Source organism: Scatophagus argus, chromosome 3, assembly GCF_020382885.2.
Source record: "Scatophagus argus isolate fScaArg1 chromosome 3, fScaArg1.pri, whole genome shotgun sequence".
Lineage (NCBI taxonomy): Eukaryota > Metazoa > Chordata > Actinopteri > Scatophagidae > Scatophagus > Scatophagus argus.
In genome coordinates, this window is record NC_058495.1 from 15,472,337 (window position 1) to 15,487,756 (window position 15,420).

General features: G+C 40.0%; 2 protein-coding genes across 3 annotated transcripts; both read left to right on the forward strand.

Moving 5' to 3' along the window:
- The first annotated feature begins 335 nt into the window (after nt 1–335).
- mcrs1 (microspherule protein 1) lies at nt 336–5,911 on the forward strand. The gene is made up of 14 exons (XM_046384080.1): nt 336–507; nt 1,326–1,480; nt 1,614–1,752; nt 1,839–2,003; nt 2,098–2,207; nt 2,311–2,419; nt 2,661–2,799; nt 3,425–3,500; nt 3,634–3,662; nt 3,983–4,075; nt 4,165–4,247; nt 4,369–4,456; nt 5,260–5,387; nt 5,496–5,911. The coding sequence occupies exons 2-14, from the start codon at nt 1,326–1,328 to the stop codon at nt 5,580–5,582; spliced, it is 1,401 nt and encodes a 466-aa protein (XP_046240036.1). The 5' UTR covers nt 336–507; the 3' UTR covers nt 5,583–5,911.
- A 2,110-nt stretch (nt 5,912–8,021) lies between these two features.
- On the forward strand, nt 8,022–15,308 carry suox (sulfite oxidase). 2 transcript variants are annotated; one of them, XM_046384077.1, is made up of 6 exons: nt 8,054–8,177; nt 9,390–9,439; nt 10,223–10,293; nt 10,664–10,844; nt 11,533–11,805; nt 12,943–15,308. In XM_046384077.1, the coding sequence occupies exons 3-6, from the start codon at nt 10,235–10,237 to the stop codon at nt 14,164–14,166; spliced, it is 1,737 nt and encodes a 578-aa protein (XP_046240033.1). In that variant the 5' UTR covers nt 8,054–8,177; nt 9,390–9,439; nt 10,223–10,234; the 3' UTR covers nt 14,167–15,308. The 2 variants fall into 2 exon arrangements, with proteins under 2 accessions (XP_046240032.1, XP_046240033.1); XM_046384076.1 differs by lacking the exon at nt 9,390–9,439 and having other exon boundaries at nt 8,022–8,177.
- Nucleotides 15,309–15,420: the final 112 nt, after the last annotated feature.

Sequence of the window (15,420 nt, forward strand, 5' to 3'; positions counted from 1 at the left end):
GTTTTAGATTCCTGTTGGGAAAAGGACAAAGAATGAGATGTGGTCTTCGAAGAACAAACAAACACTGCAGTATCTTCAGGGGCAGGGAGAGTGATGACATGTTGGTAATGATACCGTGCAGACTAAACCAAAGGTGTATATGTGATAACATTGAAAATTTCCCCTAAAAGGTACAACTTCACTTTAAAATACTATGGATGAGTCAATTATGGCGTAAATCATTCATGTAGATGTAAATTAGCCATGTAATAAATAATAAACAGCATATAAAACGCAATAAAGTTGGCCTAGGTAGGCCTACACATAATGGCCAGAGGGCGGAGGTAGCGAGCCGTAAAGCTGTTTGACAACCGCGATAGAACCCCGCAGGAAGAAAACAGAACAGCTAGTGCTAAGCCAGTTAGCAATGTAGCAAGCGAACGATGGGTCTTTAAAATGCTTAAATAGACCATAAGACTCCAGTTGACTGATATCAGATATCACTGCGTAGGTAAATAGCGAGGAAAGGTGAGTCACAATACAATGTATCGTTAGCTAATTGTATTAGCTTGCTAATGAGCTAGCGTTGACGTAAGAATGTTGTGTTAGCTGTGCTAATGCTAGCTAGCCAAAATAAACCAGCGTATTTGGATCGAATTATGTTGGTTAACCAAACGGAGAGTAACGCAGTTTTAGTGGGGCTGGCTGTCTAGCGTGCCGCAACTATTCTGTACTAATTATGATCTATCGAAGGCAACAGGAGAGCTTGTACATTTAACATCACATGTAAACAAAGGCAAGTAAGCTAAGTTTATTAGCCTGACCATTCCCCACCCATAAACATACTCGGGTCTAAAGTAAAGTGAATAAATTATTTTTATCTGAGAAGTAATCCCTCTGTTTACATATAGCTTTGATGCTACGTTTCCAATTGTAGTTTTTGGAAAGCTGTAATATGTTGCCATACAATGTTGTTGCTTTGTTGTGTCAAGGATGAACAGCAGTTGTTATAGACGGCTGAACGCGGGCCTTCTCGTTCCTTATTTATTTACTCTTAAGGACCCAATAATAACTGGTCGGTAAAGTAAAATACTCCTGAAGTCCACATACTTGATGCTTACCTCATAAACAACATCACCTTTAAAGTCAGCAACTCTTTCAAAATAAAATGAAACTGGTCTTGGATTGCAGTAATTGTGTGCAACCTGCAATAAGCTAAAGCGTATGCTCCATGGACACGGCAACTCTGACGTGCGCCATTGACGGGATGACACTGTTATTCTGATGAGGTCACTGAGAATCTGTGTGTTTTGTTTTGTGATATATTTCATGTTGTGGCTGAACAGATGCAAGCTGGTGACCCCGTGGTCAGTGCAGCGATGGCAGTTGCTGGTGCTCAGAGTCGGTCAGAGGATGAAGAGTCACTTGGAGTGAAAGACGTGAAAAGGACGGCAACACAAGCGTTTGGTAGTGCTGTTCCCAAGCGCAGAAGTTCGTCCAGGTCTGAGTTAATGTCTTGTGTTGTGCACTGTGTCTTAGAGTTATTAGTGCATTTTGTTTGCATTAAAAGTAAATACGGATTTGTTATTTCTGTTTCTGTTTATCTACGAAAAATTGTTGTGTACGTTTCTTAGGTCGATAAAGAGGAAGAAGTTTGATGATGAGCTGGTGGAGAGCAGTCTTGTCAAGTCGTCCAGTAGAGTCAAAGGCCCTCCTGTCATAGAGCCTGTTCGCTGTTCGGGGAGTGAACCTTCATCTAATGAGAAGAAGAAGGTACGTAGGACAACAGATTCTTGGAGATATTGATATGGTTACATGGGTTTGATGGATTATTTTAATGTCTTTTGTGGTTCTGTCAGGTGACAAAATCAGGAACTGCTCTCACGCCACCTCTCACCATGGTAGTGAACCATGCACCCATCACTAAGAGAGTAAAGAAAAGTAAGCAGCCTCTACATATTACTAAAGACTTGGGACGATGGAAGCCCACTGATGACCTGCTGCTTATAAATGCAGTGTTACAGGTGAGTAGTATATTGTCTGAAAGTATAGTGACGAGTTTATCTGTGTAACCCTGTTTGTCAGTTTATGATCTAACGAGGCAGTATTTGTCCGCAGACCACAGATCTAACATCTGTTCACCTGGGGGTCAAGTTCAGCTGTCGTTTCACATTGCGGGAAATTAAAGAGAGGTGGTACGCCCTTCTCTACGATCCTGTCATCTCAAAGTAAGTTACTTTACCTGGCCTAGCTTTGCCCTCCATTCCAAGTTCCTACATTAGTTACTCATTTATAAGGTACTTAAATTCTCTCTGTTGTTTCTTTGTTTAGACTGGCATGGCAGGCCATGCGTCAACTTCACCCAGAAGCCATTGCAGCAATCCAAAGCAAAGCTCTCTTCAGTCAGGCTGAGGAAGCACTGCTGGCTAAGATTGGTTCAGTAAGTGAAGCTGTTACTTTCGGAACATTTCACTGTTGTAGTAAAATAATTTAACATAAAATCTAGTAATCTAAATAACTTATATTTACTGGTCAAATAATTGAGAATTAAATATAATTAAAAAACTGTTTAACAGCTTTTGTTTATATAGCTTCTGGCAGGTTTTAATTTGTCATAACTGACCTCTGCTGATGTCTGTTGTATTCACAAATGGTTTTGTATTTAATTTGTCATTAAACAGACTAGTCAGCCCAAGCTGGATGTGTTCCAGGAGCTTTTGAGTAAACACCCCAGTGTCTTTCATCCATCTCGCACGCCCAAGAGCCTGCTGGTACACTGGCAGCTGCTAAAGCAGTACTACCTGCTGGATGACCAGAGTGGTATGTTGAGTTGCCTACACTTTCATTCCAGTATAACTTTAAAGCATTTAGTTTGTTAATTGTTTTGTTTTATTAGGGCACATTGGAAAAAAATGTCTTGAGTATTTCTGACATCTGACAGCAGCACACAGTAACTTTAAAAGCCATTGAACATAGTGAGCCCAAAGCTCCCAAAGCCAGTATGAACTTCCTTCTGTTGAAATGACCTGTGATTTTTCCTTAAGCCCGAAGAGCAGAAATTACAATATGCTGAAATGTTGTACAATCTTTGCCCACAAAAAAATATGCTGCTTACCCCAGCTTTATCCTAAACAGATAGTTTAGGATAATTGTGGAAATTAACTAGATTTTGACTGTTCAAATTTTGTGATTTTCATGACATACAAGAGGGCTTTTCAGCTCTTAATTGAGCTAACTAGCATGGCAAACTCATGTAATTGAGAAGAAAATTGAATTTTCCCAAGTTGTAATTAGGTTCCTATTTTATCAGTTGTGTAACAAAATTCTGAAAAACCTGTATGAGTGTGATATGCGTGGAAATCCTGGGTGTTGTTTCCTTTTATAAAGTGATGGGTGTAACGGTTCCCTGTCTTCATGTGTTGTTGGATTTCATTATGTATTGCAGTCCAGCCTCTCCCTAAAGGCGACCAGGTCCTCAACTTTTCTGATGCTGAGCAGATGGTTGATGACGTTAAGTTAAAGTAAGAATCTTTCGTTTTACTGTTTTCATCTCATGTTATTGTTGCTGATAAGAAAGTGTTTTCAATCTTCACACTTAGGAATTGTTTGTCCATAAAAATTCAATGCCAGTTTTTTTCCTGTCTTTTCACACAGGGAGAGTAGAGATGAGGTGTTGGAACACGGTAAGAAATTGGATTATGAATGATGAAGTTGAATATAATGAATCTTACACAGCATTACTTACCTCATGTACCAACATGAGAGTGAAACTTCATTAGCTGTTGAGTTCAAAGTCTGCTTTACATAAGATTTGAGTTCTTATTGTAAGGGAAGCACAGTCATTCAGTCTATTGGCAGCTAGAAGAATTCTGTTGTACGTTGTGTGAAATTAAAATGTCCTAGTGGATTTGTTTTCTGTCTAATGTTGATGGAAATCCTGGATCATCCCATTTACATTACACAAATTTCCTCATGCCTGCTTAACCTTCATCTCCCCTTCCAGAGCTGATGATTTCTGATCGACACCAGAAAAGGGAGATCAGACAGTTAGAGCAGGAGCTGCCTCGTTGGCAGGTCCTCGTGGACAATATCACAGGTATGTTAACTTTCACTCACCGCAGAATCCAGTCAAGGAATCTAGTTTGGTGGAACTTATTTGATTTCATGTGTATGTGGGGTCATCAGGTATGAGCATGCCTGACTTTGACAACCAGACACTGGCAGCGTTACGAGGACGAATGGTGCGCTACCTCATGAGATCACGAGAGGTAAGAAATATTCAGAAATTGTTGTCGTTGAGTTATCATATTTGTGAGAAGAAAATGGACAGAAGAAGTAAGGATTTATTTTCACTGTGTTACTGATTATATTTTATTCATGTTCACACAGATTACTTTGGGTAGAGCGACCAAGGACAAACCCATAGATGTAGATCTGTCACTAGAGGGACCAGCCTGGAAAATATCAAGAAAACAAGGTGAAAACAAAACTGAAACATGACATGTTTTAAAATAATTTGCTATTGGTTACTAGCTGGTGGGAGAATGGAAAGAGTAGATACCAGCAAACATTCCCACAATTTGAGTTTTTGGAACATTTGAACATTTTTCTTGTTTTATAATATTTATATATAGATATATATATAGATATATAGATAGATATACATTGAAATTATTTAGCCTAATGATTACCACATCTGTTACATTTTTAAAAGTGAATTTTGTTGCCAGTGACCTCATTCGTATTTGGCTCAGACAAGTCTGGACCCTGAATGTGTCAAATTTGAGTTGTCTAACTGAATACTGCTGCTGAAACACAAACTATAGTTCATCTCCACTGCTGGAACTTTCTTAGTAACTGGGGTTCAGAGGAACCAGGGACTATATATTTCTTCTACTGTAGCTGACTGACAGAAGTTCCCTGCTTTGGGTGCTGCACTCTACTGGAACTTGGTTAATGGTCCACAGCATTGTGGTCGGGGAGGGGGGATATACATCGCTTGTGCTTTGTTTCATCTGAAAATAACAGCTAAGCTTCTGCTTTGGTTTCAGCCAGCAGAATTTACACAATAAAGAGATTTTTTTTCCTCTTGTAGTTTGTATCTCAGAAGGTCACAGCTTTAATCGACAACTCTTTTCTTTCTCTTTAATTGATTATTCTCATGTTAAAACAGTAAGTGTTTGCAGTTGGTAGCCTCTGATACTGCTGGAGGAACTAAACTACCAGTTACCAGTTGGTCACTTAAAATTTGTGTTTTACCGCATCTTTTAATGTCCGCAGGGATTATTAAATTGAAGAATAATGGTGATTTCTTCATCGCCAATGAGGGCAGGCGACCCATCTACATAGATGGAAGGCCAGTCCTGTCGGGCAACAAGTGGAAGCTCAACAACAACTCAGTGGTGGAGGTGCGTGGAGGGTGTCGCCCGAGTCGCACACGATTCAAATTTTAGCACCTTGATAAATTTGAGTCGCACTGAGTGAGACATGCTAACATGTTGTGTCTGTCTGTTCAGATTGCAGGACTTCGCTTTGTGTTTCTAATTAACCTGGAGCTCATCTCACTAATCAAAGCTGAAGCAGCCAAGATGACGCAGCAGTGAATGTCAGCCAACCAGCAGAAGAGTGAACATACAGGACACACTGGATCCAGCCTGTCTGTCTGTGCCTAACAGCAGTTAACAGTTCATCCCACGAAGCGCAGTAGTGCCGCCACGAGTCCGACAGCCATTTACCTTAACTGTGAATTTTAAACAGACTACAGCTTAATCCTGAAACAAGATGGCTACTGGTTTTACTTGTGTGGATTATTTTCCATTTTGTAATGTAGACACTCTCATGGTAGAGCTTTGTTTTTCCAATTTTTTCACAATATTGTATTTAAATTCTGTAGGAAAGCTTTTTCAGTAAAGTATTAAACTTGTATACACACTGTTCCAAAGTTCTGTTTATCAGTCCTCCCCATCCATCATCTATCCACAAGTAGTTGGAAAAAATGAAATAAAAGTTGAGTCTTTTTTTATTATTATTTATATATCCCAATATCACAAATCAGAGTCTGCACTCATGGAGGTGTAATAAAGGGACTCCAGGTGCAGTATCATTCAGCTTGTTACCTGTGACCCAAATCTCTCACGGTGTATCTTTAATATTATAGCTTCTGTATGCTTTTATTTTTCTTTTCTTTTTTTTTTTCTTTAATGTTTGATCTGTCAGAAAATAGTAGCGGCAAAGCAAACAGAAACAATATACCACAAACTCTTAGTGGAGTAAAAGATCACTTTAATGCTGGACCACAGAGCACCAGTGAAGGCTGCTTCCTACACCCAGAATGGACAGTTAATTCATGAGACTCGTGAGTCTATTTTTTATGGCCCGGCAGTAAATTAATAGAATAGAAAAGCTAAGTGTTTATTGATCCTTTTTATCAGTGAAATCAGTTCGAGCTCGAGTCAAATCTAGTTGATGCATCGGGTATAATTAGTCACATTGTTATCAAGCTGGAGATCGGAGGTTTATGATGGAAATGTGCAAATTTAAGACTGATTTTCTATAACGTGTTTTCATTGTCAAACACTCAAGCAAAATCACACAAGGTTGAAGTGTTCAGAACTCTTAATAGCAGTGATATCACACTGAACTGTGAGCTCGTTACAGTCTGTTCCTGTAAAATCAGAATGTGTCAGCTTGGTAGAGTGCTGCTCTACACAAGTAAAACTCAATAGCCCCTTTTTAAAAGCAGAGTTATTAAGAGTCTATCAAACAAACAAAAGAAAATAATAATTTAGACAAACTTAATATTTAAGTCCAAGACAAGAATGGCCTTGTAATTGGTTCTACATGCTAATAACATGGTTTGTCCACATAACAAATGTTTAACAAATGTATAACGTCCTGGTCAGGCTGAATTACTGATCACCCATCTCAGGGCAGTTGGTAAAAAGTTACTGCTACAAACTACAATTATGTACACAATCGTTCAAAGCTGATTAGCATTTGATATTACATGTCAAAAAAAAAAAAAAAAATCTGACATGACATTTGTGAATACCTTTAAAGCATATACAACTCTAATACACTGACAAGCCACACCTAACTGTGTGTTTAAGGTGTGTGTGTAAAGTTTAACTGCAACCTGGTTGTTGGCTTTTTTTTTTTTTTTTGCTGTGGAGATGAGAGACATCTGTGAGCTCGGGCAACTGTTGTGTCTGTGAAATGACACTGGCACTGGATAAATAAGAAACCTGTCGGAAATATTATCATCAAAACACAGTTCCAGTGAATCTGTTGTTGCCATAGAAACTCAGCACGAGCCTCAGACCATATTTTGACTGGCTCCTGCTAGCAAAGTTTAAACAAGGGAAACACACTAACCAACCAGCCACATTTTACACAGCACAGGTCAAATCCAAACATCACACTTCTGTAATATTCTGCTTCTCAAACATGTGTCATTTCAGTTCAGTGGCTTTTCAGCTTTAAATGCCTAAAACACTGGTGGAGGAAGTACTCAGATTCTAAGCAATACATGAAAATAATTAAAGTATTATTAGCTTAAAAAATTCACATGTGAAGCTTGGGAAGAGTGCTCACATTTGATACAAAACCATGTGCTTTATGGGAAATGTGTTTTTTCTTTTGAGAACCAGTGCATCTAACGTCACATTATTTCATTTGTCACTGCTGATTTTTTTGTTGTTATTGTTACACGCGTTTATTTTAACACTTCTTGTGAAGAAGTTGTAATTAACGGCCTTACCGAGACTCAGGTCATAAAGTAAATCCTTAATAACCATGAGCCATTAATAAGAACACATTTTTGGTTGATCGTCAGGGTGTGGAAAAAAAACTTCACTGTTCTTTGTTTTCTGTAACACTGCAGCTATACATCGCGATAATAAGCTAATGGAAATAGATGTTGTTTCATATATTTTGCAGCCTTTTTTTAAAATAAATAAAAGCACTAAAGCACCGCTCATCCTGGTCATCTGGTGTCCTTCCACCTAATTATTCTCTGAGGGTGATTGCCTCGCCTGTTCTCCTCAAAGTCTTTGGGTAGAGATTAAAAAAAAAAAAATACTCCGTCACTTGAACGCCACGCGATCTGTTTGAGTGCACGGCTGTGCAGCGTACTTGTTTGTTTCGGTTGTGCATCGTGGAAAGCATCTGGGTACAAGGAGGCAACTGGCACAAAACAAGTGAGTACGTTAGTTTGGTTTATGTTAGATGGCAACAGCAAATAATACTTACGTTTAGTCTCTCTGAGCATATCAGAGTGAGTGGGTGAAGACGAACAAGCCGGCCATCAGCTGCTAACTTGAGTGTTAGCTAAGTTAGCCACGAGGATGATGATGGTGATGGTGATAGCGATGAAGTGGTACTTCGTCCGATTTGACGTTAGTTAGAGACGATACATTTTTGAAAGTTACACACAGAAGCTTTAACGTGCTGTTATTGGTATGATAACATGGTCAGTTTGTACTGAATGACTTAGAAGGGTTTGATCTGGTGTTGCCTTCAATGTCATTTTAGCTAGCCTAAATTAAGTTAATGGGAAAAAAAATCTATATCTATAGCTATATCTACATCTATAGATAGAGATATAATTTATGTGGTTCGAAACTGTGAAGTTAATTAATTCAGACTTTTAGACTTCTTAGCTTGTCAGCAGAAATAAATCAGCATCAGGTTTGTCAGGAGGATGTGATGGGTGTTCAACAGACATCTTGTGTAGGGATCCTGTAATTTCTCAACACCAGGGAATTTTATTTTGCAGAAAAGTCGTTATTTTAAGTGAGTCCACGTTCAACACCTCATTGATAACAATCCTACTTAACTGTCGTGTGTTTACCTGATGTAATTAATGGAGTAAATAATAATATATAATAATAATATTATATAATTTCATATAACTGACTATAACTTTTGTTAACGGGCGAATTATTCCTGCATTGTTTTGAGTAAGGCAAGTTGAGGTGACGACATTGTTTTAATTCACCGGTGGTAAGGTATGGCTCAGAGGTTCTGCATTACTGTTTCTTTCTCGAAAAAGCAGTAGTGTTTCTTACTAAAACTGCAATGAGACTCAATAAAAACGTTAGGAGATTAAGTGGCACTGTTCTGGCTCCTGGTAAGCCTTCTGTCACAGTGAAAGCTGGTTAAAGATAACCCAGAGTAATCTTAATGACTGTTGAAAGTGATAAGACCGGTGCAATGAACTGATAAAGCAGAGCTCCTGCACATGTTGTCTGTCATTTTATGTGTGACCCGTTAGTAATGCTTTGGTCCCCCACCTTGCAGTTTGCAACAACATCTTTTAAAACACAGTAATGAAACCTCCTCAAGGAAAGTTTGTGCCACCAGTTTTGGTCCATTGTTTTCAGGGGATCTGTGTATCTTTATCTTTCCAGTTAGTCAGTTACAGACCTAAAGGAACCCTACCCAGTGATGTTTTCTAAAGGTGAGAGCACATTTTAGCTCATTCCTTGATTCAAGCTGGAGATTATTAAGTCATTACTTTCTTCCTTACTGTCAAAATGTCAAGTGTTGTCAACAGAAGAAGACAAAGTTAGATTTTCCAGTGAACTGATAATAAGTTTCTTAACACTGGACAAGCTATCAGTGTTTGCTGTTACTGTTCATGTCTGTGGTTTGAGAAGAGTGAACTGAAGCCTCCTCCTTCTCCTCTCCTCTTGTCACTCCCCCTCAACCGGTTGGCTTTTGAAGGTTGAAGTAACTCCTGGTTGGCCAGTTCAGTAGGAGTTGAAGGTTTTAAAAGTTCACTTGGTTGTCTTAACAGAAACACGTTAGCAGGTTTGGTGACCTAAATAAACTGTAAATTAGACTGTACATGCCTTTCATGGTTATTAAAAACATCATGCACACAGTTGCATGTTTGTTTTTACCAGCTACCCCGTACTACACTCACTGCACCACTGTACACAAATAAGCCCAAGCCAGGTCTTTGTAAGCTAATCTTAACTTGTTGAAATCAATGGCTCCAGGTGTTTTGAAACATGTCACATACTGCTGGTTTGCTTTTAACTTTCCATTGTTGGGAATACAGAGACATGTTCACAATCTACTCTGCAAAGAAAGAAGCAACAGTCTGAACTCTGTAGGTTGTATTTCACCGTCGGTTTGTGGTTTATTAAAGGAACTTAAGCAACTCTTTGATATAAATCCAAACTTCTTTTGTAAGATATTATTTGTTGTTTCATTGTCAATTTGCTTTTCTTCTCAGAACATCAGTGCAATGCTGCTTCTCAGACGCTGCCACAGCCTGAGTCGACTTGGCCCTCTCAACACTAAATGGTACAGTAATGCAACAAAAAGGCTACGCGTCGCGTTTATGTGCTGTTATTTATTTGACCTGCTGCTAGCAGAGTAGTTAAGTTTTATCTAGTCTGAACTCTACCCAGTCAGATGACTGAGTTTAATGAAGCATGCTATAATGGACAACTCAAGCAGTGCTTTTGCAACTTCATTTTTAAAAACAACCTCTGCCGCGTCTTTGTGATTGACGTAATCTGACTAGTTCTGTTCGTCACGTTTTTATTTCACACCAGATTTGTGTCATTATTTTAAAACACTTGGGTTCACTTGAGAAATAATAAGCTCAGCTTGATGTGTATAAAATATATATATATATATATATATAACATTTGTTTTTTCAATTTAATAGGCATCAAGTGGCACCTGCCGTGGCATCGTGTGCCGTTCGTGTCTGGAGCAGCAGCAGCAGCAGCAGCGGTGAGGACCGGAGATCATATTGGCATGCCCACGGTCCCAGATGGAGACATGCTTTGGCAGGACTGCTGGCTGGGACAGGGGCTGTACTGGCTTATGGCCTCCATCAACACAAGGTTAGGAGGAGATAAGTGTGTAATTTGATTTTGTTCTTCTTAAAAAAACAACAAGATCAAGACACTGGGGATGGGTATTTGACATTATGTAAGTATTGTTTTATTTGATGTGTTTATTAATGTTAAATTTAAGAAGAGAATTTGCAGTGTTTCCTCTCGGCCACACCCTTTTGTGGTCTTTTGCTATTTACATTCGGGGCAGTGACCAGCTCACAATGTCAGCTCATTTGTCAGTTTTCACTCCCACATTTTATGTGACTCAACATGCATACATATCTTGAGCTCACCCATTCAGAAGAAAAGGAAGTTTAGACTTGACATCAAGTCAAGAATGGATTATGACATCTGCTTTTCTTCATTTTGGTTTTGTGTAGCCAAACTGCACTCTCAGCCCCAGCCTTCCGCTGGGGAGTTTCAAATATTGTAAATGATGTTTACAGAGCCATAAAGTTTTCACAAATACAGTGGAAAGAAAAAACATTAACAACTCCAGCAGCAATGCATATGTCCTTAAAAGATTTCATGAATGATTAACACAGTCATGTTACAAAATGTCAGCCTGTAGCTGTTTTTGTATGTGTACTCCTTTCAAGGTAAATAATTGTCTCCCATACTGGGCTTTCAGTCTTTCTCTTTTCCTTTCTGATGGATCACAAAATGGATGTTTCCTCTCTTGTCTCTGATGCAGGCTGAACGGGCAGATACCTTTGGAGTGCAGACCATAGAAAAGACCCCATCTCTTCCCATCTTCACCCAGGAAGAGGTCGCCAGTCACCGCTCTCTGGAGGACGGCGTGTGGGTCACTTACAAAGGTGAAGTCTTTGACATCACAGAGTTTGTGGCCATGCATCCCGGTGGAGATAAAATCTTGCTGGCGGCAGGTGGAGACCTTGAACCCTTTTGGGCGCTGTATGCTGTCCACAACCAGAAACACGTTGTGGAAATCCTCTCAGAATATAAGGTGAGCTGAGTAATTCTAATAAATGAAAATTGTAAAGATGAGCTGCGCTTTGTGTCTGGCTTAAAAAGTTTCTGTTTAAACCAAAGTGCAATAAAAGACAGAATTTTGTCTTCTAAAACCGTGAGGTCAAGATCAAAAACTAAAATGTCTGGTGACTACTACAGGTAGTAGAAGTAGCAGTTTATTAAAAGGTGCATTACTGTTGCTATTTTCTTGTACAGAAAAAAAGACTCACTATAAAACTGGTGAACTTTTGGTAGAGTACTCACAATCGAATACATGGAAAGAAAGGGTTTTCACTGGGTGGAACAAGTTCCATCCAACAGGGGTTTCAACATAAATCTGAGACAATAGTTGGCTGTGAGCACCAAACACTGTAGCTGTGGCTGGAAAATCAAACAGAAACTGTAGTGTAGAAAACCACCTGCAGCCAGTTGAAACAGAAAAAATGATAAAACTATTGCCCGGTTTGTCTGTTAGCCGTTGCAGTTTACAGACAGAGGTTCTGATTGAACTTTGACATACTGTAGCTTTGCTCATACTGCTCATATTTAGGCTCTTGTTGAGCCTAGTTTTAGCAGTGTCACCATGATCCAAGATCATGGATCATGGTGACACGTCAAGCTTCATAGCCAAAGCTAGAAAAATAAAACTAAAGCTGTAATACTCATTTCCTTTAAATGCTTTCACTTAAACACAGAGCAATTACTGCTCGATTAGTAACCCCCCAAGCATCTATTTAGCCTACAAATCCATTAAAAACATTTGCTGTATTTTTGAGGAATGGAGACTACATTGTGAAGCCAGTGCAGCCGTGTAGCAGGAGATGTTCATTGAATTTATCCTCAAATTAACTTACTTCACTTCCATTAATCTTGCTTGATCACTGGAGTCACACATGATGTGTATTAAAAAGGAAAGTTAACAGCTGTAAGGTACATACTGGCACTCCCTCTCGTGGTCCATGAGAAATATGCTTTGCTCATGTTTTCCTATGGCATATCATTGTAAACATATACAGCTCTTTGTCTTTTCTTTGCCTTTGATTTGCATTTTAGGCCATTTAAGATGAACAGAAAAGAGCATGGAGTTAGCCCCATGAGGTCTCATAAAACCTTTGTTTGTGATTAATGCAAGGTTGGCGAGCTGAGTGCACAAGACCGGGAGAAGCAGCAGACTGTAAAATCATCTGACCCCTACTCATCAGACCCCAAGCGTCACCCTGTCCTGCGCGTCAACAGTCTCAAGCCTTTCAATGCTGAGCCGCCTCCTGAACTCCTCACTGACACCTACATCACCCCGTCTGCTATCTTTTTCAAAAGAAACCACCTGCCAGTTCCTCAGGTGGACCCGGCTTCTTATCAACTCCATGTGGAGGGACTTCCTGGAGGAGTGCTTACACTGTCTTTAGAAGAGCTGAAGGCTCGATTCCCCAAACACACCATCACCGCCACCCTGCAGTGTGCCGGTAACCGCCGCTCTGAGATGAATGAGGTCAAGCAGGTTAAAGGACTGAACTGGGGCATCGCTGCCATCAGTAACGCTACATGGAGCGGTGCAAGGCTCAGGGATGTGCTGCTGGCTGCTGGTTATGGGCCAGATGTGACCAAGTGGGCTCGCCATGTTCAGTTTGAAGGACTGGACAAAGACGTGACTGGGACTACCTACGGATCCTCCATACCTTTGAACAAGGCCGTTAGCGAGGAAGGTGATGTCCTGCTGGCTTATGAAATGAACGGCGAGGATCTCCCTGCCGACCACGGCTACCCTGTTCGCGTTGTAGTACCAGGAACAGTGGGTGCACGCAATGTTAAATGGCTGGGGAAGATAATAGTGAGTGCAGAGGAGAGCAGCAGCCACTGGCAGCAGAATGACTACAAGGGCTTCTCCCCTGGGACTGACTGGGACACAGTGGACTTCAAGTCTGCTCCAGCCATCCAGGAGCTTCCCATTCAGTCAGCAATCACCACTCCAGCAGATGGTGCTGTGGTCGATCGCAGCAGTGAAGAGGTGACAGTGAAGGGTTACGCCTGGAGTGGTGGTGGCAGAGAGGTGGTACGAGTAGACGTCTCTTTGGATGGAGGAAAGACGTGGCAGGTGGCCCAGCTAAAGGGCAGCGAGAAGGGACAAGCCCCTGAACCATCGCCTCCACCGGGACAAGCCTGGGCATGGAAGCTGTGGGAGCTAACGACGCCTCTTCCTCCTGAGACTCAGGAGCTGGAGATAGTTTGCAAAGCAGTTGACAACAGTTACAACATGCAGCCGGATACAGTTTCTCCCATCTGGAACCTGAGGGGCGTCCTCAGCAACGCCTGGCACAGAGTGAAGGTGAAGATCAGAGAGGATGAGACCAAGGAATAGACTCTGCTGTTTTATCCACATTCCTAAAGGTTCACAGGTGAAACAGAGTCATCAGAGAGGACGTTGTTTTAAATCTGACGCTCAGCAGGAAAAGCTAACACAACTGTTTGAAGCGTAGGGACAAATACAGCAGCTTTTTGATGCACTGCCATGATGTATTTAAGCACTCATATTGCCTATGAGATTTGAAGTTTTTCCAGTACTGCATAGCCAGCATAAAGCTAAAGGCTGGAAATATTAAAACCAAAAATATTTCCAGTTTTTGTGAGGTGATCTTAAGTGAGCATGTGATTCCGTTAATTCTGTAGAGAAATGGGGCTTTTATTTTTGTAATCAGTACTGACATTTTTAATGTGGGAGAAGTTTGCATATGAATATGGAAAGAGTTGAATTACTTAACAGATATTATAATGTAAAATCATTATTTTAAATAATACTATAAAATTGTAAAGGGGGTGTTATTAAAGGTGGTATTATTATTATTAAGTTTATTAGTAGTCACTAGTTTAAATGAAGTTGCATGGAGCATTCATTTCACTTTAGAGAAAACAACTGGAATTTACCATGACTGGATTGAAGTTGGAAGTTTTAAAATATTGGGAACTTTTTTTTCTCTGTATACAAGAAAATAATACTTTTTCTGGGAGAAGTTTGAGCAGCTGAGGTGAACTTCCTAACTGTTTCAAAGTCAGCATGAAGCATCACACCTAAGTGTGGAGATCTCACTAAAGTTAGCTGTGTTTATGCAGCAACACTACAGCATATTGCAGTGGCCTGGACATTTCTTGATCACAGTTTTGACCTCTGTGCGGGTGCATATAGGAAGGATTTAGGATTTCTAGAAAGATGGGTGAGTGTTGGTTTCTTCTTGAGAAGAGAGTGAGAGTAAAAGGAAATGTGTCAACCTAAATATTGTCAATTTTAAAAGCTTGTTTGATCTTGAATGAACGCACAACCTCTTCAAAACCATGTTTTTAAGGGTCTTTGAAATTGAAATTGAGTTCTATTAATGTTAATTCATAGGAGTCATTTTGTCAAAGGTGCTGAATTCCTTTGATCAGCTCTTGCATTATACTGTGTATTGTGTAAAATGGGCATTATCGTTGAGATGATGAATAAAGAGCTCTAATTTTACTCTGAAATACTGCTGATTCTGTTGCTGAAATATCCTAAAAAATAATTGCAAAACAGTCCTGATCTGAAAGTGACATATTTTGTCATTGGAGGGAACTCACTCCAACGAAATTTGTGCTC

Excerpts from the sequence above, each read along its gene's own strand:
- mcrs1 (XM_046384080.1), top strand. The coding sequence starts at position 1,326 with ATGCAAGCTGGTGACCCCGTGGTCAGTGCAGCGATGGCAGTTGCTGGT. Across the intron at positions 1,481-1,613 it reads AAGCGCAGAAGTTCGTCCAG|GTCGATAAAGAGGAAGAAGT; the intron begins GTCTGAGTTAAT and ends TACGTTTCTTAG. Across the intron at positions 4,248-4,368 it reads ACCTCATGAGATCACGAGAG|ATTACTTTGGGTAGAGCGAC; the intron begins GTAAGAAATATT and ends ATGTTCACACAG.
- suox (XM_046384076.1), top strand. The coding sequence starts at position 10,235 with ATGCTGCTTCTCAGACGCTGCCACAGCCTGAGTCGACTTGGCCCTCTC. Across the intron at positions 10,294-10,663 it reads GGCCCTCTCAACACTAAATG|GCATCAAGTGGCACCTGCCG; the intron begins GTACAGTAATGC and ends TCAATTTAATAG. Across the intron at positions 10,845-11,532 it reads ATGGCCTCCATCAACACAAG|GCTGAACGGGCAGATACCTT; the intron begins GTTAGGAGGAGA and ends TCTCTGATGCAG.